The sequence below is a fragment of the Cherax quadricarinatus genome, chromosome 30 (genome assembly GCF_038502225.1).
Source record: "Cherax quadricarinatus isolate ZL_2023a chromosome 30, ASM3850222v1, whole genome shotgun sequence".
In the NCBI taxonomy this organism is placed as follows: domain Eukaryota; kingdom Metazoa; phylum Arthropoda; class Malacostraca; order Decapoda; family Parastacidae; genus Cherax; species Cherax quadricarinatus.
Genome location: NC_091321.1, coordinates 8,830,306 through 8,855,615, shown reverse-complemented (window position 1 = coordinate 8,855,615; position 25,310 = coordinate 8,830,306). Strand labels below are relative to the sequence as shown.

The following is a 25,310-nucleotide window of genomic DNA, read 5'->3' as shown; positions in this document are numbered from 1 at the left end:
GTAGGTTACTGTAGGTACCTGAATGTTAGCAGACTGTTGTGGGTCGCATCCTGGGGAAAACCACCAAATGCTCCATTTGAAATAAGCCAGAGTACTAGACTTTCTGGGGTTATTTTCGGTTAATCCTTTGTGTTGATGATCCTGATAATATCATAGGTTTCTATTTAAAAATTACGCATATTCTATCTCGCCTTTCGTGACCTGTCCACAAAATCCTTTTCCGATTACAATATTTTTTTTTTTTGTATTACATCTCTGAAAATGCAGTTTTCTGCATGTAATACTTGAAACAATAGTTTTACATATATAGTTTCACGGTTGTCTAAGCCTGCAGCTTCAGCGTGTATACCTCTAGTGACCTGTAACACAGCTAATCAATACCCCGGGTTATTCCACATATTGGCCTATCCAGTATGACTTTTACAATGTTATCATTTATTATAGCACGGAATGTTGAAATGTCAACTACCGGCGTCTAGAACACTATCTTCATAGCCACAAGAAATGTAGTGGAAGTGTCGGGAGGGGGGGGGGATTACCTCTGCAAGGAGTCATCACACTTAATCCATCTGTCAGGGAACTTAATGTTAGGATAATTACGTTATTATAGTGAGACAACTGCATTTTCATATATTTGTTTTAAAAGTATTTTGAAAGCGAAAAGGACTTTGTGGACATCTAGTTTCATTGTTAATTCTTAAAGCAATACATCTCACTGTTGAAGTTGGTAGGAATGATAGGAGTGAAGGAGAGTGCTGGCGTAAAATATAAATAAAGTGATAAATAGGGGGTAGGAATAAATGGTTGGAGGTAGGAGTAAATGGTGGGGAGGCTAGGGTCAGGGGGACGGGTAGAGGCGAGTGGAAAGAGGGTAATTTTTGAGGTATTAATATCAGAGTAGCCATAGTTAAAAGTCAGGGAGCGGAGAGGTAAGAAGGGAAGGCCGAAAGTGCCTCTTCCCTTCTTTTTCTCTAATCTCCTTCTCCTCCTCTCTTCCATTATCTGCTCTCCCTCTACTATATCCCCTTCTCCCTCTTCTTTCACTATCCCCCTTTCTTTCTCCCCTCTCTTCCACTATATCTACTGTAGTTTTCTTCTTCCCTCCCTTCCTCTACTGTATCCTTTCTTCCCTCTTTATTACGTCTTCTGCTATCTCTTCTCTAGTTCCCCCTCCCTCTTCCTTCTTCCCTCTCTTCAACTATTTCCCCCTCTTCCTCCATCCCTTCCTTCATCTCCACTCTCAACCTCTCCCTCTACCTCTTCCTACTTCTAGCTCCAATTGCCCAGTCATCGCTCGATAAAAAAAAAAGTTATAGGAAAAAGTTTAAAATATGATCCAAATGGGCGCAGCAATTTCATCGTAGATGACGTGGTGTGTGATGTGTGGTGTGTGATGTATGGTGTGTGATGTGTGGTGTGTGATGTATGGTGTGTGATGTGTGGTGTGTGGTGTGTGATGTATGGTGTGTGATGTGTGGTGTGTGATGTATGGTGTGTGATGTGTGGCGTGTGGTGTGTGATGTGTGGTGTGTGATGTATGGTGTGTGATGTATGGTGTGTGGTGTGTGATGTATGGTGTGTGATGTGTGGTGTGTGATGTGTGTTGTGTGTTGTGTGTTGTGTGTTGTGTGTTTTGTGATGTGTGGTGTGTGATGTGTGTTGTGTAATGTGTGATGTGGTGTGTGATGTGTGGTGTGTGATGGGGTGTGTGATGTGTGGTGTGTGTGTGGTGTGTGATGTGTGTGGTGTGTGATGTGTGGTGTGATGTGTGATGTGTGGTGTGTGATGTGTGATGTGGGTGGTGTGGATGTGGTGTGGGTGGTGTGGGTGTGGTGTGAGTGTGAGTGGTGTGTGGTGTGGGTGGTGTGGTATGAATGGTGTGGTATGAATGGTGTTGGAAGTGTATGGGTAGTTGTGCGGTGTGGGATGGTATTATTTGGGAGGTATTGTGGGTATTGTGTGGGCGAGAGTGTGGGTGGTATTTTGTGAGTATTGTGTGGGTATTGTATGGGTGGTTTGGTATACTTTTAATATTGGTATACACCTTGGTAATAAATACCGACAACTTGGTTTAGAAAGACACGCAAGCAAACACTATGACATTTATTAGAAAACGTTTCGGTCCTGGGACATTGATCACTTCTAACATACAAAGGTAGAAAAACATTATATATAGGCGGAGAGTGAGGTGTGAGTGACGCATGGTGACCTGAAGACTGCCATGTTGGGATAGGGACGGGTAGACGATGAGATCATGTGACTCCTGTGTTGTTGGGTTGGTTAAGCTTAGTCTGCTCGAGTATCATGTATGCTAATGTTTTAGAAATTTTGTGGTTTCCAGTGTTACGCTCTGTTGTGTCGGTGACGGCGATTAGCGAGGCTTCTAGACACCGTCGGCGTTTGAGGTCTGGTTCGGTGAGAACGAGTTGTGCCTCATCCCAGTTCATCAAATGCCCCGTGGAGTCTGGAGGACACAGGCGTATATTATATACTACACAAGTATATAACATAATGTCATGCCGAATAGGTAAAACTGGTCAGTTAGCAAGAGCTCATTTAAAATTAAGTCCTTTCTAAAATTTTCTCTTATACATTTACAGATATATATATTTTTTTCATTTATGCTATATAAAAATTAATGATTTTATTCCAAAAGAACCTTAGGAAACTTACCTAACCATATTATGACAAGGTTAATTTAATATAGCCTAATCCAACTAAATATATTTTAGATAAATTTACAGTAATTTAATAATAAACAATGAAATATATTTTTTTCGTTAGGTTCAGAATGATTTTTGCGAAATTATTGCATACACAAATTGTCGCTTCCCTTATTCGGCAAGAAAAGTGTTTCTATTTAAGCCAAAGTCGCAAGTTTTACCTATTCGGCACACACACACACACACACACACACATATATATATATATATATATTGTTGCAACCCCTGAATGGGTTGCAATGTATGTATGTATATTACATGTATATTACCTTTTCATATAATTTTATATTGCTTATATTTGCGATGATAGCTAAATTGTAAATATATTGCTTTATATTATTTGACTTAGTTATGTTGTTAAGTAGGATGTAACATATATTATGTGCTCAAAGTTCAAGTCTTGATTGTCTAACTACTGTAATTATCGCTTGTGGCTCGTTTCCCTGCCGGCTTGTTGCTGAGCTGCAGCTGTCCACGGAGCTATCACATGATCGAGAGGGGGGTCTTCACCTCGCCTGAAGTATTCAGTCTGGTCTAGACTCTCTTGGTGGTTGGACGTATCCCTGACAAGAGCCTAAATCTCCCTTATTGGCCCTTGTTGGAAGATCGTCTCATGTCTCATTATTTTTGTTAGTTCTGGAGACTCTGTTCACAGAACATTGTATAGACTTAGTGATTTTCGACGTTGTACTGAGGTTGTGTGTCTCAAAGACACTGAGCAACTCAGGTCCTGAGCTGTAGCTTCTGACCTAATTTGTACTGGTATCTGTGTACTGTCACAGTCGGGTATTTTCTTATGCTGAACTTAGATTCAGTAGTATGGGAGCTTTGTGACTTTTTGTGGAGGATCTGCTGATGGTCCCTACTAGCTGTCTTTATATTATCTCCTTGTTCCTGATTGTGTTGCAGTTGCTTGTTATATTGTTGTTCGGCTTATCAGTCGTTTTATTGTTCAAGCAGACTGTTCTGATTGCCAGTTGGTCAAGAACTTAGTTTATGAGAGGACTTTGTCAGTCACTTGTTTAAGTCTAGTCGAGTCGTGAGACATAGCGAACTACTTAGAGCACTTACACACATACACACAAACTTACTTGTACATATTTGTAATATCTTATTAAATACTAATGTACCAGACGGTACTTAAGAATTATAAATGTGATATGTGCTTTCAGCACAATAATACTGTACACGAGAGAAGTGATTAATATTTTGATTATTGTGATTAATTTAATTAAATTTGATATACCTCTAGACGATACTTAATAAATTTATTAAATTTTATTTTCTCTAGTTAGTAGCCTACCAATTGCAATCCTGAAACACTATTGAATCATACTGAATTCTAATGGATAATTGGACAAGGATACTGACTAATTGTTACGAAAACCCAGTAACAGGCTGGATGCTAGAAGGGCAGTCCTTTCTAGTATTCACTGGAGATCTCTAAGCTTTTAGAATCGCGTTTTTTGTAATATATATAATGTCGTGCCGAATAGGCAGAACTTGCGATCTTGGCTTAAATAGCAACGCTCATCTTGCCATATAGGACAAGTGAAAATTTGTGTATGCAATAATTTCGCCAAAATCATTCTGAACTTAACGAAAAAGAATATATTTCACTGTGTTTGTTTAGTATTAAATTACTGTAAACAAATCTAAAATATATTTAGTTGGGTTAGGCTAAAATAAATTAATCTTGTTATAATAAGGTTAGGTAAGTTTTCTAAGATTCTTTTGGTGCAAAATTTAAAATTTTTACATTAACATTAATGAAAAAAATATATCTTTAAACGTATAAGAGAAAATTTTAGAAAGGACTTAATTTTAAATGAGTTCTTGCTAATTGACCAGTTTTACATATTCGGCACGACATATATATATATATATATATATATATATATATATATATATATTTATTCATTCATCTATTTCGTCTCCTGCAGTAGCAGATATCAGATAATCCAGGGTGTGCCGCAAGTGACCTACAAAACTACCACAAAGATTTTTGTGTTTGTTGTATCCCCGAGTGTGTTGAAGTTGTGTTGACGCAGCCTCAACTCTCACCCGGCGCCACCTCTCCTTACGTAGCCTCCACACCTGCCAACAATCCTGCAAAGCAGCTACTTGTTTTCCTGTGTTCCTTTAGTTATACCTGTTCTCCTGCATGTGCTAGACAGAACAGGTATGGTGATACTGACAGCATGGAGATAGACACACACATGCACAGTTCAAGATACTGAGCAAACGTTTCGCTACGAGTGCCGAAACGTTTACTCAGTGCTTCGAACTGTGCATATATATATCTGGATCCATATGCGAGGCAGGACATACTGACCCGCGCTTAGCAGGTCCTCTAGGTGTCCCGTAGCTTGATTGCTAGCGCACTCAGCTCACACATTGAGGTCCATAGTTCGAGCCCAAGTACGAGTGGAAACATTAGGACGTGTTTCCTTAAGACACCTGGTGTCCATGTTGACCTATGAGTAAAATAGGTACCTGGGTATTAGTCGACTGGTGTGGGTCGCATTCTGGGGACAAAATTGACCTAATTTGCTCGAAATGCTCTGCATAACAAGGGGTTTTCTATATAGCAGTATGTCATTGATATCAGCTAGGCCTGGATACAGTGTACATGTACTTGTAGAAATAAAGATTATTGTATTATTATTACTGGCCCACGCTAGGTAGGTCCTACTGGAAAATGGAGGAGAGAAATTAATAAAGCATGAGGAAGGTAGGACGAAGGGAATGGAGGAGGGTGAAGGAAGTGAATCACGAGGGGTGAGGAGTTTGAGGATATGACCACCAGTATACTTGTGTATTTTCCTGGGGAAAATACACAAGTATACTAGTGGGTCAGGAGCGTGAGACAAGAGGTTATGAGGCGGGAAATGTGTAAGAGACAGGGATTGAGAGACAAGTGTGTGAAAGAGACAAAATATATGACAGACAGGAAGTGTGTGAGAGAGGAAATATATGACAAAGGAATGTGTAACAGACAAGAAGTGTATGAAAGACAAGAAGTTAATGTGTGTATGCGAGACTGGAAGTTCATGTGGGACAGGACGTGTATGAGACAGGAAGTGTATGCGAGACAAAACGTATGTGACGAACAGGAAGTGTATATAAGACAGGATGTGCGAGTGTGAGAGATGCGTGTGTGTGTGTGTGTGTGTGTGTGTGTGTGTTTTAATCGGTTTTAATTCCCTGATCCCTCACCAGTTTTTTTCCTCAATTTTTTTTCTAAATTTGTTACAATAGATCTCGCTTTTTTCCTTCAAAATCTCTGTTTTTAACATGCAAATCTGTCTCTTTTTCAAGTAAACTTTTTTTTTTTTACTTTTGGAGATAAAAAATGTTTAACTTTTCTGAGGTAAAAATCTCTTAATTTTCAGTGTCATGTGACCCACTTTGTGGAGCAAAGTTTCGACGCTGTCTTCATTATGGAGTGTTAAGGTGCAGCCCAGACGCTAATGCTGCCTCTCACTCCTTTAAATGTGTCTTGTGTTAGGGTTAGTAGTGTGTGTGTGTACTCACCTAGTTGTGGTTGCAGAGGTCGATTCAAAGCTCCTGACCCCGCCTCTTCACTGGTCGCTACTAGGTCACTCTTCTTGCTCCATAAGCTTTATCATACCTCTTCTTAAAGCTGTGTACGGATCCTGCATCCACTAAATCGCTTCCCAGATTTTTCCACTTCCTGACAACTCTGAAGAAATACTTCCTAACGTCCCTGTGATTCATATAAGTCTTCAGCTTCCAATTGTGACCCCATGTTGCTGTGTCCCAACTCTGGAACATCCTGTCTCTGTCCACCTTGTCGATTCCTCTCAGTATTTTATATGTCGTTATTGTGTGTGTGTGTGTGTGTATACTCATTGTGGCTGTAGGGGTCGATTCACAGCTCTTGGGCCTGCCTCTTCACTGGTCGCTACTAGGTCACTCGTCCTGCTCCATGAGCTTTATCATACCTCTTATTAAAGCTATGTATGAATCCTACCTCCACTGCATCACTTCCCAGACTATTCCACTTCCTAACAACTCTGTCACTAAAAACATCCCTGTGATTCATCTGAATCTTCAACTTCCAATTGTGACCCCATATTGCTGTGTCCCATCTCTGGAACATCCTGTCTCTCTCCAACTTGTCGATTCCTCTCGGTATTTTATGTCATCATATATCTATCTCTCTTGTTCTCCAGTGTCGTCAGGCCGATTTCCCTTAACCTCTAATCGTAGGACAATACCCTTAGCTTCGGGACTAGTCTTGTTGCAAACCTCTGAACTTTCTCAAGTTTCCTTGCGTGCTTGGCTAGGTGTGGGTTCCAAACTGGTGCTCTATACTCCAATATAGGTCTAACTACACAGTGTACAAGGTCTTGAACGATTCCTTATTAAGATGTCGGATTGCTGTTCTTATGTTTGCTAGGCGCCCGTATGCTGCAGCAGTTATTTGGTTGATGTGCGCCTCAGGAGATGTGCCTGGTGTTATAATCACCCCAAGATCCTTTTCCTTGAGTGAGGTTTGTAGTCTCTGGCTTCCTTGACTGTACTCCATCTGCGGTCTTCTTTGCCCTTCCCCAATCTTCATGACTTTGCACTTGGTGGAGTTGAACTCCAGGAGCCAGTTTCTGGACCAGGCCTGCAGCCTGTCCAGATCCCTTCGTAGTTCTGCCTGGTCCTCGTCCAGTTGAATTCTTCTCATCAACTTCACATTATCTGCAAACAGGGACACTTCTGAGTCTATTCCTTCCGTCATGTCGTTCACAGATACCAGAAACAGCACCGGTCCTAAGACCGGTGCTGTTTCCACGACCTGTGGAATCCAGCTCGTTACATGCGCCCATTCTGACACCTCGCCACGTACCATGACTCGCTGTTGTCTTCTAGACAGGTATTCCCTGATCCTTTGCAGTGCCCTTTTTTTTTTTTTTTTTACACAGGATTTGACAAGGTTAAGGATCCCTAGCTTTATTGACAAGCTATTTACAGGTTAAGGATTCCTAACTTTATTGGCAAGCTAAGAGCTGTTACCTACATCAGCTCATTTGAAAGCATTTTTATTGTTATGAGACATACAAGTAGGGAACAGGATGAAATTGGAGCCATCTGTGGGCCAGCATTTTCATGTGATCAACTATCTTTATCTCGTTGACATCATAATGCTGTACGAATGTGTTCCATACTCGAGTCATCCTGGGTATGTATGATCTCAGATGGAGTGATGTTCTGGAGAAGGGTACAGCCAGAGTGAAGTTGCTGCTTTCTGCCCGTCTTGTGGTATAAAAGCTTGTTTCACGCTGTCCTCGAAGTGGATCCAAGTGTGGTACTTTGACAATATTGGCCTTGTACATAACAGTAAGGCCACCCACATCCCTCCTATGTTGAAGGCTCTGCTGAAATGACAGATCTATCCCGGATGGGTCCAGGCGAGAGATGAAACGTCTTGCTCTGTTCTCTACTCTGTCAAGCAGTCGCAGATGAGAGGGGGGGGGAGGTAAACCAAGAAAGTGGAGCATACTCAAGGTGTGAGCGTACTTGTGCCTCGTACAGAATCTTGCAGCCACTACTGTCAAGCAGATGCGAGATACTGGCTGCCTTGTTTGCAAGATTTACAACATGGTTCTTCATGGTTAGTTTGGAGTCAAATTTCACCCCAAGGATATCAACTTCTCCCTCACATTCATCCCATTCATTCATCCTTACTACTGCACCAGCATTACCATCATGGTGCCTATGTTACATGGTGCAAATGTTACTTGCCATCTATTTCCCCAAGCTGATACAGCTCTCAGCTGGTGATTGATGTAGCTTAGAGCAGCTGGCATTACTTCTCTTGGATAAGTGAATGTCAGTGTGCAGTCGTCTGCATATGCATGTGATTCTGGGATGAGATGAAGGTCGTTGAAGTAGACATTCCATAACAATGGTCCCAGTACGCTTCCTTGTGGAACACTTGCCCCAATAGGATGTCTTGCTGATTCCGTTCCATTGAGAACTACACTTCGAGATCTACCATGAAGGTAATCACTGAAGAGACATAACGTAGAGCCTGCAATTCCCAGTGCTTGAAGTTTTGCTAAGAGGCCCTGGTGCCACACCCGGTCGAAAGCGCCAGCAATGTCCAGTGCTACCACACAGCTGACTTTGGATTCATCCAGTGACTGGTGTCACTTAGTGGAGAGGTTTAACAACAGATCAGCAGCAGAGTAACCTTTCTGAAGCCATATTGACGATCACAAAGTAGTGAGTGGTAGTCAAAAAACTGTCATTTGTCTTGAGATTATTGTCTCAAGGATCTTACCAGTGATTGACAGGAATGACACTGGTCTGTAGTTGCTGATTTCTGCTCTGCTCTTCTTTTTGTGAACAGGGACTACATTTGCCTCTTTTCATAGAGAGGGCCATTTACACTGTACTAGGCAGTGCTGAAAGATGCGAGTTAGAGGTGCTGCTAGCTGGTATGCACATCTCAGCAATCTTGGGCTCAACTTGTCTGGGCCTTCCCTGTTATACCTTCCTGGTCTTCAAGCTTTTGCGCTAATCTCTTGTGTGGAACTGTGTGAACCGTCTTCTTACAGTCCAAGAAAACGCAATCTACCCACCTCTCTCTCTCTTGTCTTACTGCTGTCACCCTGTCATAGAACTCCAGTAGGCTTGTGACACAGGATTTCCCGTCCCTGAAACCGTGCTGGCTGTTAAGCTCATTCCTTTCTAGGTGCTCCACTCTTCTCTTGTGTGTGTGTGTGTGTGTGTGTGTGTGTGTGTGTGTGTGTGCGTGTGTGTGTGCGTGTGTGTGTGCGTGAGTGTGCGTGAGTGTGCGTGCGTGCGCGTGCGTGCGTGCGCGCGTGCGCGCTCACATTTACTCACCCTTTTGTCGTTGCAGGAGTCGATTCACAGCTCCTGGCCCCGCTTCTTTGCTGTGTGTACTCCCCTATTTTTGGTTGTTGCGGAGGGCGAGTCACTTTTGTCTGCTTCTATTTGCCTCTTTCTACATTTATTTTCTCCTAGCCTCGTGGGTTCCATCATTCTTTAAACTATGTAGTATAGAGCTTGCCTCCGCTACATTTTCGCTAGGTCATTCCACTTTCTGACCACCCTGAGGGTGAGAACTTTCTGACATCCCTATGACTCATCGGTCTTTAAATTCTGTGACCTCGTGTACTTTTTCCCGCCTCAGTAGCAGTCTCTTCCTGTCCACCTTATCAAGTCATTTGAGTGTTTTGTATGTTATTATCATATCTCCCAAGGTGGTTCTATCCACTATCATCAGGTTCAGTTTCTTTAGCTTCTCTTCACAGCTCAGTTCCTTAAGGTCTGGGACTAGTCTCGTTGAATGTATTTCTCCACTTTCTTAACATGCTTTATTACGTGAGGGTTCCATGCTGGTGCTGCATATCCCATATCCCTGACACATGTCATATACAGGACTATGAATGTTTTTTGTTGAGATTTTTGGAAGTCAAACGAAAATTCACTAACAATTATTCTGTTGTGTAACTTTGGCGACATGCTTGGCACTATGCTCACCTCAAGGTCTTTCTCCATGAGTGAGGTTTGCAGCTTCTGTCCCGTCCATAGTCGATATTCTGTCTCCATTCTTCTTATCCCTTTCCTAATTTTCAGAACCTTGAATTTCAGTAGTCACTTGTTTGACCAATCCTCTAGTGTATCCAGGTCTATTCATAGTCTTTCCTTATCCTCATTGTTTTTTTTTTATCAATTTTACATAATTACAAACGGGAATACATTATCTTTTCTGATATGTTATTCGCGTATACTAGACAGCACTTGTAGTAATACCGATCCTTGTGGAACTCAACTTGTTACTCTTTCACTTTCCCATTCTGACATTTCTCGAGCAATCACTGTCTTCTTCTCATAAAATACTCTGATTTACTGTAGCGTATTTCCCGTTATTCCTGCCTGCTTCTCAAGCGGTTCCAGTCTTTTGTGAGGAATATCATATGCCTTCTTACCAGCAGGATTGTGTGTGTGTGTGTGTGTGTGTGTGTGAAATAGAGAATATAATGGAGCATTATGAGTAGGGACAGCCATAAGCGAACCCTCAATGAGTGTGACAAAATCACTTTCTCCGCTTTGCTGCTGTTGTGGAAAGGCTAGTGAGGCTGTGATGTTGACTCGTAGGGGTATGAGAGAGAGAGATGGGGAAAGGATAGAGGGGGAGAAGGAGGGAAGAGCTGGATGTAGAAAGGGAGAGAAAGATAGCGGGGAAAAGACTAAAGAAAACGGTAAAGGGAAGGGACGTAGTGGGAGTGATAAGGAATGTGGGCGCTATTAGTCATTCTTAATTTTAACTTTCGATGGTTGATACTGTACGACAGCAGAAAAACTTTTCAACATTCGTGTTTCACCAAACATTATATTTAAGGTTGTGTGTGTTGCGATGAGGCAGCAATATTGAGTTCGCTCCCTCCCAGACCCTCAGACCCTTCTCCCATGTTTATCCCACATCCCAGCTCACCGTATATGTAGTTAGATATGCCGTATTATGATATCCTTATTCTTCCTCTTTCTACGTATAAATTATCTTGCCTCACTTTATGATGACGGAGATATCTTCAAAACCTTCAATTTCTATTTCTACTGTGTATGGGATAGGCTATCCTTATAGTTGGCAATGCCTAAGTGATAGTAACTCCAGCTATGCTGGAACGAAACCTCTGAAGCTCCCGTAGCAGATGAACCCTTGCTGGAATACTTGACGATATGCTTCCCCATTGCCCTACTGAATTCTGGCAGCTCAGGCTGATAGATTTCAGCACTTTGTATGACCCCCCCCCATCCTGCGTGATGGAATGTGACAGAGAAACCTAGTTGCTTTTTGTTCCCACTGTGACTATCGTATAGAATAGGGTGGCAGCAGAACACTGATGTATCCATTTTTTTAATAAAAAAGCCCTCTCCCTCAATTGGTTATTAAATTTTTATTTAGGATTTGGGTATACAACATACAAATTATTTAATGTTGAGACCATGCAGATGTTATGGGCACAAAAAAAAATTATAAATTTAAGATAGCCCAAAAAAAGTTTATTAACAAAGCAACTTTTTCCATTGTGGATTACAGCCTATCTCACCACTACATCGGTGCCTCTTTCTATCCAGGGTAAATTTTGCTTTAATCTTTTGCAAAATGTAATGAATTCATACTGTGAAAATGAAGACTTAATCCACTATCTGGATATTATATCCAGCAGGCTTTAGCAGCTTTTTCATGGATAAATAGAAAGCTGCCAGGCGTACTTCATATATTTAGAGCAGACATGTCTGACACTGTCACTTTATCTCTAACTTGTATATCAGAAACGGGTTTATAAAGACACGCCATTAAATACTAAAACATATTTATTAGAAAACGTTTCGGTTCTGATATCCTGATGATCCCAGGACCAAAACGTTTCCTAAATTATTATAATAAAAAAGAAGAGAACGTTTCCTAAAAAATATGTTCTAGTGTTCGTTCAAGTATATTTTTAAACTAATTGTCGGATCAGTTGTTTGCTTAATAACTTCATTAAGCACCTCATACCCATCTTGTGGAGGGGAAGTCAGAAGAATCAAGGCACATAATGGGTCCAGGGACTAGGTAAAGTGGTAATGGACTATTACAAGTTTATGATCTGGTTACAATCGTAATGTTAATATAGACATGACTTAAGTAACAAAAACATTAGTGTAGGTTTGGAGTATGTATTTATATTTTAACGGAGTATGATTGAATTTAGGCAAACTTTTATGAATTATTTACAATAGGCAGTTACTGTATTTTTTTCCAGAATGACTGATAATATACCGCTGTGGATAAAATACTTTGACATTTCTTGGACATTTGTGAGTTTTCTCTGAATTTTTTTTTTCCATTCCGTCACATGATGCAAGATGTGAACATTAATTCATCGCGCAAAGTTTACATTTAGTTATATGTACATTAGCTGGTGGGGCGTACTCTCAGAAATACTTGTAGCCCCAGCCAAAGCCGAGCAGTAATGACATCCAAGCATCTGCTGATTTTATTGGATTCACCACAGACATGTGGCTCCGGTTGCGTGTTAGCATGACTTTATTTTAGTATGATACATGTATGTACAAAGGAGTGTAACAATCTGGTGAACATGCCAAAAGCCCCTTTATATGCAGAACATTTCGGGCAAATTTAAGATTAATAAGGCAATAACAGTTCTGTAATTATACATATGGTCATAGGTGAATTACATTGAATACAAGAAAACTGAATGTTCAGCTAGTTCACGCTATATGGCTTTAATAAGTTTGGTAGAGAAGAATTACAGTTTTGATACAGTATATAAAATATACAGTATGACAATTTGGCACAATTTAAAACAATGAAGTTGAAACAATTTTAAGGTTGAAGTAATGATTAAATAGTTGAGCAGTCATCAAGCACAATTTGCAATATGAAGAATTACAGTTTAGCAGAAATTAAAACAATGAAATTGAAATGATAGATGAATGAATGATAGATGGACTGACTGGTGTCAGTCTCCCTCAGTTGTATTATTTTTTTTTTTATTCGCCGGTACTCTCCCGGCCCGGGTCTTTTCCAATAGTGGCGACCCGGCCTTGGCTCCCTGTCTGGAGAGTATCTCGAGACCTATGTCTCCCATGGGAGGAGGTACAAGTACCCACTCATCTTTGGGACCAACTGTCCCCTGGACTAGCCACAGTCCCTGCCCTCACGGGGCTCGTAGGCAGAAGCTAGGCTTCTGGCCCGCCATCTGCTCCACCCCAAAGGGGCTCGTCGGGACGGCAGTCTTGTATATTATTGTCAACTTTTTTTTTTTTTATCAAAAATTGATTTACAGCTCAGCAGGGCAGTTCTCGGGAACCTCGGGAAATACACTCAAATAACCAGGTGTTTCACTGGTCTCCGTTTTAAGTTTGACAGCAGGAGTGTCCTTCAGAGGGAATCACTCAGTAAGTTCTTAAACTCTTTAGATTCGCTGCAGTATGATTAACTCTGTTCTTGCCATTCACGGTTGGTTTACCCCTTTGCCCTTAGGACACAGTCGACCAGACGGACGAGGAGGACCTTAGTAAGAACTCGACGGGGTCGCCCAAGATCCGCAAGAAGAAAAAGAAGCGGCAGCCTCGCACTGTCATCAATCCCTACGGCAACGTGTACTTTTACTGGTTGTGTGTGCTCACCATCTGCGTCCTCTATAACCTGTGGACGCCCATCGTCAGGCAAGCTTTTCCTGAGCTCCAACGGTCACCCCAGCCCCTCTGGTCAGTACTAGCTCACACACATACTGCTGTTCTCTTTGACGTGAGGAAGGGGGACCCTTGATGCAGGTGAAGGGCTCTTAATCCAAGGAATTGAACTTACCATTACCTTCCTAGGATCAGGCCTAATTGCCTCCTATTCCCACGTCTGTATGATCCTGTAAATATAATGACAATGACAAAGTTTATTTCCCTGTAAAGCTTACAGTGTATGCCTAGGCATTTCGGGCAGACAAATACTAATTCTTACTCTATATTGATATAGGTTATGGAGCAGTACATTTTGAACATACATTATTAGATACATAAATAATTAGATTTATAATAGTCTAATTCTTGCTGCTTCCCAACTAATCTAAGGCTGAAGAAGTGCTTTCTAATATCCCTATGACTTGCTTGCTTCCTGATCTTCCAGTTATGCTGTCTTGTCTTTAATCCCCTACCTTCCAAACATGCTGTCCCTGTCTGCCCGACCTTTATGTACGTTGTTATATATATATATATTATTATTATTATAATCAAAAAAGAAGCGCTAAGCCACAAGGGCTATACAGCGCTGCTATATATATATAGCTTCAATGGTTTTCCTTTCTTCTAAGACTGGCAGGTGAGGTCCCGTGTATTTACTCACCTATATGTGGTTGCAGGGGTCGATTCACAGCTCCTGACCCTGCCTCTTCGCTAGCCGCTACTAGGGCATTCTCTCCCCGCTCCTACAGCCTTATCATACCTCTTTTTAGTTATGTATGGAACTTGCCTCCACTACTTCACTTTCCAGTTTATTCCACTTCCTGACAACTCTTAGGCTGAAGAAATACTTCCTAACAACCCTATGACTCATCTGGGTTTTCAACTTCCAGTTGAGGCCCCTTGTTCCTGTGTCCCATCTCTGAAACATTCGAGCCCTGTCCACCTTGTCAATTCCTCTCAGTATTTTATATGTTATTATCATGTCCCCTGTATCCTTCCTGTCTTCCAGTGTTGTCGAGTTCCCTCAACCTCTACTTGTTGGGCAAACCAGCCAGCTCTGGGACTAGTCTTGTTGCAAACCTTTGCACTTTCTCTAATTTCTTGACGTGTTTGACCAGGTGTGGGTTCCTTACAGTTATTTGGGTGACGGGCGCCTCAGGAGATGTGCTCGGTATGATGCTCACCCCAGGATCCTTTTCCTTGAGTGAGTTTTGCAGCTTCTGACCTCTTAGGCTGTACTCCATCTGTTGTCTTCTTTGTCTTTCTCCAAGCTTCATAACTTTGCACTTGCTCAGGTCAAACTCCAGGAGCCACTTGTCGGACCAGGCTTACAGCCTGTCCAGATTTCTCGCAGGCTTACCTGATCCTCGTCCTTTTGTATTCTCTTCATTCGTTTCACATCGTCTGCAAACAGGGACACCTCTGACTATCCTTTCCATCATGTCATTCCACATATACAAGAAACAGCACAGGACCTAGGACTGACCCTTGTGGAGCCCCACTCGATACATGCACCCACTCTGACATCTCGTCTTGGACTGACACACGTTGTTTCATGTCAGATATTCCTTGATCCATTGGAGTACTTCCCTTCCTATTCCTGCCTGCTCCTCTAGTTTTTTCAACCAGTCTCGTGTGTGTGTGTGTGTGTGTGTGTGTGTGTGTGTGTGTGTGTATACTCACCTAGTTGAGGTTGCGGGGGTCGAGTCCGAGCTCCTGGCCCCGCCTCTTCACTGATCGCTACTAGGTCACTCTCCCTGAGCCGTGAGCTTTATCATACCTCTGCTTAAAGCTATGTATGGATCCTGCCTCCACTACATCGCTTCCCAAACTATTCCACTTACTGATTACTCTGTGGCTGAAGAAATACTTCCTAACATCCCTGTGATTCATCTGTGTCTTCAACTTCCAACTGTGTCCCCTTGTTACTGTGTCCAATCTCTGGAACATCCTGTCTTTGTCCACCTTGTCAATTCCTCTCAGTATTTTGTATGTCGTTATCATGTCCCCCCTATCTCTCCTGTCCTCCAGTGTCGTCAGGTTGATTTCCCTTAAACTCTCCTCGTAGGACATACCTCTTAGCTCTGGGACTAGTCTTGTTGCAAACCTTTGCACTTTCTCTAGTTTCTTTACGTGCTTGGCTAGGTGTGGGTTCCAAACTGGTGCCGCATACTCCAATATGGGCCTAACGTACACAGTGTACAGGGTCCTGAATGATTCCTTATTAAGATGTCGGAATGCTGTTCTGAGGTTTGCTAGGCGCCCATATGCTGCAGCAGTTATTTGGTTGATGTGCGCTTCAGGAGATGTGCCTGGTGTTATACTCACCCCAAGATCTTTTTCCTTGAGTGAGGTTTGTAGTCTCTGGCCCCCTAGACTGTACTCTGTCTGCGGTCTTCTTTGCCCTTCCCCAATCTTCATGACTTTGCACTTGGTGGGATTGAACTCCAGGAGCCAATTGCTGGACCAGGTCTGCAGCCTGTCCAGATCCCTTTGTAGTTCTGCCTGGTCTTCGATCAAGTGAATTCTTCTCATCAACTTCACGTCATCTGCAAACAGGGACACCTCAGAGTCTATTCCTTCCGTCATGTCGTTCACAAATACCAGAAACAGCACTGGTCCTAGGACTGACCCCTGTGGGACCCCGCTGGTCACAGGTGCCCACTCTGACACCTCGCCACGTACCATGACTCGCTGCTGTCTTCCTGACAAGTATTCCCTGATCCATTGTAGTGCCTTCCCTATTATCCCTGCTTGGTCCTCCAGTTTTTGCACAAATCTCTTGTGTGGAACTGTGTCAAATGCCTTCTTGCAGTCCAATAAAATGCAATCCACCCACCCCTCTCTCTCTTGTCTTACTGCTGTCACCATGTCATAGAACTTCAGTAGGTTTGTGACACAGGATTTCCCATCCCTGAAACCATGTTGGCTGCTGTTGATCAGATCGTTCCTTTCTAGGTGTTCCACCACTCTTCTCCTGATAATCTTCTCCATGATTTTGCATACTATACATGTCAGTGACACTAGTCTGTAGTTTAATGCTTCATGTCTGTCTCCTTTTTTAAAGATTGGGACTACATTTGCTGTCTTCCATGCCTCAGGCAATCTCCCTGTTTCGATAGATGTATTGAATATTGTTGTTAGGGGTACACATAGTGCCTCTGCTCCCTCTCTCAATACCCATGGGGAGATGTTATCTGGCCCCATTGCCTTTGAGGTATCTAGCTCACTCAGAAGCCTCTTCACTTCTTCCTCGGTTGTGTGCACTGTGTCCAGCACATGGTGGTGTGCCCCACCTCTCCGTCTTTCTGGAGCCCCTTCTGTCTCCTCTGTGAACACTTCTTTGAATCTCTTGTTAAGTTCCTCACATCCTTCACGGTCATTTCTTGTTGTCTCTCCTCCTTCCTTCCTTAGCCTGATTACCTGGTCCTTGACTGTTGATTTCCTCCTGATGTGGCTGTACAACAGTTTCGGGTCAGATTTGGCTTTTGCTGCTATGTCGTTTTCATATTGTCTTTGGGCCTCCCTTCTTATCTGTGCATATTCGTTTCTGGCTCTACGACTGCTCTCCTTATTCTCCTGGGTCCTTTGCCTTCTATATTTCTTCCATTCCCTAGCACACTTGGTTTTTGCCTCCCTGCACCTTTGGGTAAACCATGGGCTCATCCTGGCTTTTTCATTATTCCTGTTACCCTTGGGTACAAACCTCTCCTCAGCCTCCTTGCATTTTGTTGCTACATATTCCATCATCTCATTAACTGGCTTCCTGCCAGTTCTCTGTCCCACTGAACCCCGTTCAGGAAGTTCCTCATTCCTGTGTAGTCCCCTTTCTTGTAGTTTGGCTTCCATTCGTCCTGGCCTTCCTGCTTCTCCCTCCACTTGTAGCTCTACTGTGTATTCGAAGCTTAAAACCACATGGTCACTGGCCCCAAGGGGTCTTTCATATGTGATGTCCTCAATATCTGCACTACTCAAGGTGAATACTAAGTCTAGCCTTGCTGGTTCATCCTCTCCTCTCTCTCTTGTAGTGTTCTTTACGTGTTGGCACATGAAGTTTTCCAGTACCACCTCCATCATCTTAGCCCTCCATGTATCTTGGCCCCCATGTGGGTCCAAGTTCTCCCAATCGATCTCCTTGTGGTTAAAGTCACCCATGATCAGGAGCTTTGCCCTGCATGCATGAGCTCTTCTGGCCACTCTAGCCAGTGTGTCAACCATCGCTCTATTGCTCTCGTCGTACTCTTGCCTTGGCCTCCTGCTGTTCTGTGGTGGGTTATACATCACTGCTATTACCACCTTGGGACCTCCAGAGTGAAGAGGGTGTTGTGATAGAAACACAGGCCTTATCTCTAGGCTTTATTGAACATAGAATCTTCATAGTACTTCTGCAACAACAAAATATAATGACTAGTACATCTAATAATGGCTTCTACAGGGATGGTGATGTCTTGCATATGTCAAGAGAAAAGTTATAACTACAGGCCACATATTTAAACTCACCATGTAATCTGCATCGGTGATAAATGGATAAAGTAGGAGAGAATCACACACCATATGTTGGTGCCCATGACGCACGCCAAACTGTTGTTGTTGTTAAGGGCCCCTAGAGGTGGTGCAGTATTATCCTGCTGCTGCTCCCCACAGGACCAGTATCACTACAATCTCCCCCTTCTAAAATATCAGAGACAGTAATCTCCCAAACTGTTAGGTGGGCGACGTACACGTCCCGACCTTCGTAGCCCTTGAGCCTCTTCACCAGGTTCGATATTTTCCAGCGGGGTTTGATTAACTGCTGGAGCAGAATCCTCTATTTCCATAGGGGTAGTCTCAAGGGGCTTTCCAGGAGAAAACGAAGCATCTTTCACATCTATTGGTGTATCTTGAGATTCCACACTAATAGGGATTTCAACTGGGGCTAAATGTCTTGTAGATACTGTAGTCTCTTCACCATTTTGGTAGCGAATGTGGGCGTAATGTGGATTAGCTTGCAGGAGCTCTACCTCTTCCACTAAAGGATCCGTCTTGTTCATCCTACGGTGACTCTTCAGGAGAACGGGTCCAGGATGACATAACCAAGTGGGCACGGAGGCTCCCGTAGAGGAACGACGTGAATAGTTGAGGAGTCTTTCATGAGGGGTTGCATTAGTAGCTGTGCACAGCAGTGATCTAATAGAGTGAAGAGCATCAGGTAGGACAGTTTGCCAGTGTTGAACAGGTAGATTGCGCGACTTTAATGTCATTGTAACTGCCTTCCATATAGTACCATTGAACCGCTCCACTTGACCATTGCCTTGAGGGTTGTAGCTTGTTGTTCTGCTGCAGGCAATACCTTTGCTAGCCAAAAACTCCTGAAGTTCGTTACTCATGAACGAGGATCCCCTGTCTGAATGGATATAAGCTGGCATACCAAAAATAGAGAACAACTGTGAAAGACAACTAATAACAGTTGAAGCAGCCATATTTGCACAGGGGAATACAAAGGGAAACCTTGAATATTCATCTACTATGTTAAGGAAATACCTATTCTGATTTGTGCTTGGTAGAGGTCCTTTGAAATCTATATTCAATCTTTCGAAAGGCTGGGTGGATTTTATGAGATGAGTCTTCTCTGGCTGATGAAAGTTTGGCTTGCACTCTGCACATACTCTGCATGCTCTGATCACTTGTCGCACATCTTCCACTGAGTAGGGCATGTTCTTTGATTTGACAAAATGGTACAGGCGTGTAACTCCTGGGTGACACAAAGCCTTGTGGAGAGCTGAGAGTGATTGCAAATCATGACATGCTGCTCCACAGTGGGACCTAGAGAATGCATCAGGTGAGATGTTCTCTTGACCCGGTCGGTACAGAATATCAAAGTCATAACACGATAGTTCCATCCTCCAGCGTAATATCTTGTCATTCTTTATCCTACTTTTGTGCCTCTTGTCGAACATATACATCACGGACCGTTGGTCAGTCCTTATGGTGAAATGTCTACCAGTTAAATAATGCCTCCAGTGGCGAACTGCTTCTATGATGGCCTGGGCTTCCTTTTCTACAGCAGCATAACATTTCTCTGATCCTTGAAAAGTTCTCGAAAAGAAGGCTACTGGTCGTCCTGCCTGAGATAAGACTGCAGCAATGGCAATGTCAGATGCATCCGTTTCCACTTCGAATGGTAGGGACTCATCAATGGCTTGAACTACTGAGTTTTCAATGTCCTGTTTGAGAGTATGGAAAGCGGCTTCTGCTTCCTTTGTCACAGGAAATGTGGTAGCACTCAATGGGCGGACTTTACTTGAATAGTTGTAGATCCATTGTGAGTAATAAGCAAAGAGTGACTTTTTGTCTTGAGGCATTGGAAGTTCCCGTAGAGGTCGTAGTCGTTCAGGGTCTGGGAATATTGAACCTCCTTCCACTACATAACCAAGGATGCTAAGCCTTTTAGTTGAAAAAGTGCACTTTTCCTCATTGTAACTGATATTTTTCTTCTTGGCGGCTTCCAAAAACTTATCAAGGTTTGCATCATGTTCCTCCTGGGTCTTGCCACAAATGGTAACATTATCTAAATACGCGTAAGTTCCCATGAGTTGCTCTTCCTGAATGAGTGAATCCATAATTCGTTGGAAGCAGGCTACCCCATTGGTGACTCCAAAAGGGACTCTGGTAAACTGATACAGGCCATCACTAGCCTGAAACGCTGTGTATGGTTTATCTTCATTCCTTATAGGGACTTGATGATAGGCACTCTGCAGATCAATTGTGCTAAACACGTAGTACTGAGCAATTTTGTTCACTGTATCGTCAATTCGAGGTAGAGGGTACCCATCAAGAAGTGTAAATTTGTTGATTGTCTCAGAGTAATCGATAGCCAGTCTCCGTTTCCTATAACCATCTTTAACAACAACAACCTGTGCACGCCAAGGGGAATCACTCGGTTCTATAATACCCTCCTTCAGCAGCCTCTGAGTTTCTTTCTCAATGAACATCCGATCCTCATAAGAATAGCGGCGTGACTTAGCTGATATAGGATGGCAATCCGCGGTAAGATTTGCAAACAGCTTTGGTGGGTCTACCCTTAAAGTGCTAAGTCCACAGACAACAAGAGGAGGCAGTTCACCTCCATATGTTAAGGTGACACTACCATGCAGCTTCTGAAAGTCCTGACCAAGGATAACATCAGAGCACAGTTGTGGCAGAATAGCTAAATGTACATCTTGATAATCCTTTCCATTAACTCTGAGATTTACCTTACAAAACCCTAAGGTCTGAATAGAGAGAGATGTTGATGCCATGGAAACGGTACCTGATGAGTGATGTAGAGTCAAGGAGAGCCGTTTAACTAAGTCAAGGTTGATGAAACTCTCTGAGCTGCCACTATCAATAAGACCATCTACTTCTGTTCCTTTGATGAATACTTTCACAACTGCCTTTGACAGTGAATTTGGAGTAGCCGCAGAAGTCACTGTTGCTAGAGTCGCATGATCACTGGAATGTGTGGAGGCACTAGCTCTTGTTGATGCATTAGCACGACATACTTTAGCAAAGTGACCTTTCTTGTGGCATTTATGGCACATTGCTTCACGAGCAGGACACTTTGGACGTGGATGTCTTGAAAAACCACAAAAGAAACACACCGTACCTGCTGCTGCTGTCACTGAGGCAGGTTCCCCAGTAACTTCATTGCAAGAGTCTTGGTCAGGAATTGCAGCACTTACCACTCGAGAAGGCTGAGTGGTACTGTATACTTCAGAATTCTTCTGGGCTGAATCTAGAGCTCTTGCCTGGTCAAAGGCAGCGGCTAAGTCGAGAGTTTTATTCTCCAATAAACGCTGCCTTATTATTGGTGATTGCAGGCCACTGATAAAAGCATCCCTGATGGACTCTTCACAATACTGAGCAGCTGTCACTGCTTGGAAGTGACAGTCCTTACCTAAAATTTTCAGTGCTTGAAAGTATTCCTCTAAGGACTCATCAATCTGCTGGCGGCGAGTTGCAAGGCGATAGCGTGCAAAGATTTCATTTGTAGGTTTAATATACTGAGACTTGAGGGTTTTGATAGCATCTTCGTAGGTATTACACTCAGAAATAGCCTCATATATCTTAGGTGACACAAAATTGATGAGCAGACTTAGTTTATCTAGATCTTCTTTAGGAAGGGCTCCCAAGAAGTTTTCGAAAGTCTTAAACCAGTGCTTCCATTCCTGAGCAGCCGTTGATAAGCTGGGGTCACAGTCTAGCCTCACAGGTTTCAGTAAACGCTCCATGTTGTGATGTAGTCTAGCGCAGGATCACCACCAGGTAGCCCAGGATTCTATGTTCAATAAATTGTTGTGATAGAAACACAGGCCTTATCTCTAGGCTTTATTGAACATAGAATCTTCATAGTACTTCTGCAACAACAAAATATAATGACTAGTACATCTAATAATGGCTTCTACAGGGATGGTGATGTCTTGCATATGTCAAGAGAAAAGTTATAACTACAGGCCACATATTTAAACTCACCATGTAATCTGCATCGGTGATAAATGGATAAAGTAGGAGAGAATCACACACCATATGTTGGTGCCCATGACGCACGCCAAACTGTTGTTGTTGTTAAGGGCCCCTAGAGGTGGTGCAGTATTATCCTGCTGCTGCTCCCCACAGGACCAGTATCACTACACAGGGGCATCAAAGCAAAACATGTGGTGGAGCTTCCCACGCTGACGCCGCCATCAGAACTTCCCTGGCTTATACAAGAGCTGGCACAGGTGCTGATGTAGGTGCTGACACAGATGATGATGCAGGAATGTGTGATGCAGGTGCTGACATGTAGGAAAGGTTAAAAGAAGCTATTTCCTTGTGTTAATGAGTATCTGAAGAATCATTTATTATACTATGCAGTTCATTATACAGCGCAGATTGGTAAAGGCTCGATACTCTGTCTGATCACACATCAGACATTACATAGCTGTACTCACCTCAGGGAAATAAAGCAAGATTGCCAGTATAAGAGGAAAAGTGATGATAGGGATTCCAAGAGGGGATTAACTCCTTTGTACATTTTTTTTTTAAATATGTAAACCTCTTGAAGTGTTCGATCTGGAGAAATTATAGATAGATTAGAGGTTGCAAGCATGGTAGAGCAGATAGCTGCTCGAATTCAACTCCAACAAGTGCATGGTCGTGAAAGTTGGTGAGGAAAAAATAAAACTTTTGACTAAGTGAAAACTAGTAGGGAAACAACAGCAACAGAAATAAGTCATTTGGCTTTAATGAGTTCAATTCAATTCAATTCAATTCAAAGTTTATTCTCTATAAGGATTACAATGCTGAGTTTACAGAAATTTGGTTATTGTTTGGTTTACATGTAGTAAAATTGTGATTACAGAGTGTACCACTAGAACGCTTAGCATGGCTAGGCATTTCGGGCATACTTAGTTTTATTCTTAATTGTAAAATATTACAAATTATGAGGTAAGTTGGTATTATAGCTAAGTGACTAAATACTAGTTTGTGAGTTTAGCAATGTGAATGCTTTTGTTTTGGCACAGTACATAGTTTCAGTATTGGAGTATCACAGGATTCATAAATGTTAAACCTAAAACCGAATCTAACTTTATTATTTTTTAAATACACTACCTAACAGAATCCTTCATATGACTGAATGCAACCATATGACCTGTCTTTGTAATACAGTGGACCCCCGGTTAACGAACTTTTTTCATTCCAGAAGTATGTTCAGGTGCCAGTACTGACCGAATTTTTTCCCATAAGGAATATTGTGAAGTAGATTAGTCCATTTCAGACCCCCAAACATACACGTACAAACGCACTTACATAAATACACTTACATAATTGGTCGCATTTGAAGGTGATCGTTAAGCGGGGGTCCACTGTACTCACTTGTGCTTTATAGTAATCTGTTTACATGTTTTATCACTGATTTCATCATTGCTTAGTTAATCTTAAGTTAATTTTAAGCCAGCCCGTAATGCTATGCATAGTATAAGTGGCTTTGGCATGCTGCTCTTATCTGTATTTTTTTGTACCTCTGTATGTGTGCTCAAATTGGAAATAAATAAATAAATAAATAAATTATTTTAAGACTGAGATTAATATTTCCGTTTATGGTCAAATGAGTGAGTGAGTGTAAGTGTGAACCACCAGGTGGTATTCGTGTAGTTAGTTGACGGGGTGTATCAGGGAGATAAGATGTTTTCTAATGGTAGTTTTGAAGGTGATGAATGTGTCTGCAGTTCTAGAGTTCTCAGGTAGGGTATTCCAGATTTTAGGGCCTTTGACATACATTGAATTTTTGTAAAGGTTTAGTCGGACACGGGGAATGTCGTAGAGATGTTTGTGTCTGCTGGTGTTATGCCTGTGGGTTCTGTCACAACTATCAAGAAAGCGTTTTAGGTCAAGGTTGATATTAGAGTTTAAGGCCCTGTAGATATAGATTGCACAGTAGTAAGTGTGGATGTACTGAACTGGGAGCAAGTTTAGATCTATGAAGAGTGGGGGGTGTGTTGCCAGGGATGGGATGTAGTGATTATTCTTACTGCAGCTTTTTGTTGGGTTATTATTGGCTTTAGGTGTGTTGCTGCAGTTGATCCCCAAGCACAAATAGCATAGGTGAGGTATGGATAAATAAGTGAGTGGTATAGTGGTATAGTAGCGGCACGTAGTATCGTATCTTGGAGAGGATCCCAACCGTTTTGGATACTTTTTTGGCTATATGCTGGATATGGGTGCTGAAATTCAGGTTGTTGTCAAGGTATAAGCCTAGGAATTTCCCCCCATTATTTCTGGTAATTAGAGTGTTGTCAATCTTAATGTTAATTTGTGCATCTCCTGCTCTGCTACCAAACATAATATAGTAGGTTTTGTCAGTGTTAAGTGTAAGTTTATTGGCTGTCATCCAAGTCGATATTTTAATCAGCTCCTCATTCACAATGGTGTTGAGGGTGGCAAGATTAGGGTGAGAGATGACATAAGTCGTGTCATCAGCAAAGAGAATGGGTTTCAGGTGTTAGGATACGTTTGGAAGGTCATTGATGTATATGAGGAAGAGCAGGGGACCAAGGACACTTCCCTGCGGAACTCCAGTATCAAGTGGCCGTGTTGCTGATGCTGTGTCTTTAATGGTGACGTACTGATACCTATTAGTAATGTAAGATTTGAAATATGCAAGTGCATGGCCTCTTATACGGTAGTGATCAAGTTTGTGGAGTAGGATGTCGTGGTCTACTGTGTCAAAAGCTTTTCTTAGGTCAATAAAAATTCCTAGTGGATATTCCTTATTTTCCAATGCTGTGTTATCCTCTTTCAGGTTCGTGTGAAGCTCTCGCTTCACACAATGAGGGGTCGGGGTTCAATTCCCGG

At 42.4% G+C, this 25,310-nt stretch overlaps 1 protein-coding gene across 3 annotated transcripts in view; it reads left to right on the top strand.

Annotated features, from left to right (window-relative positions):
* LOC128692622 (uncharacterized) overlaps positions 1 to 25,310 on the top strand; it is a 422,893-nt gene that overhangs the window by 110,933 nt on the left and 286,650 nt on the right. For all 3 annotated transcript variants that reach the window (XM_070089869.1, XM_070089868.1, XM_070089870.1), the window contains exon 2: positions 13,765 to 13,991. In XM_070089869.1, the coding sequence (XP_069945970.1) occupies positions 13,765 to 13,991 (227 nt within the window). The remainder of the gene's footprint in view (positions 1 to 13,764; positions 13,992 to 25,310) is intronic.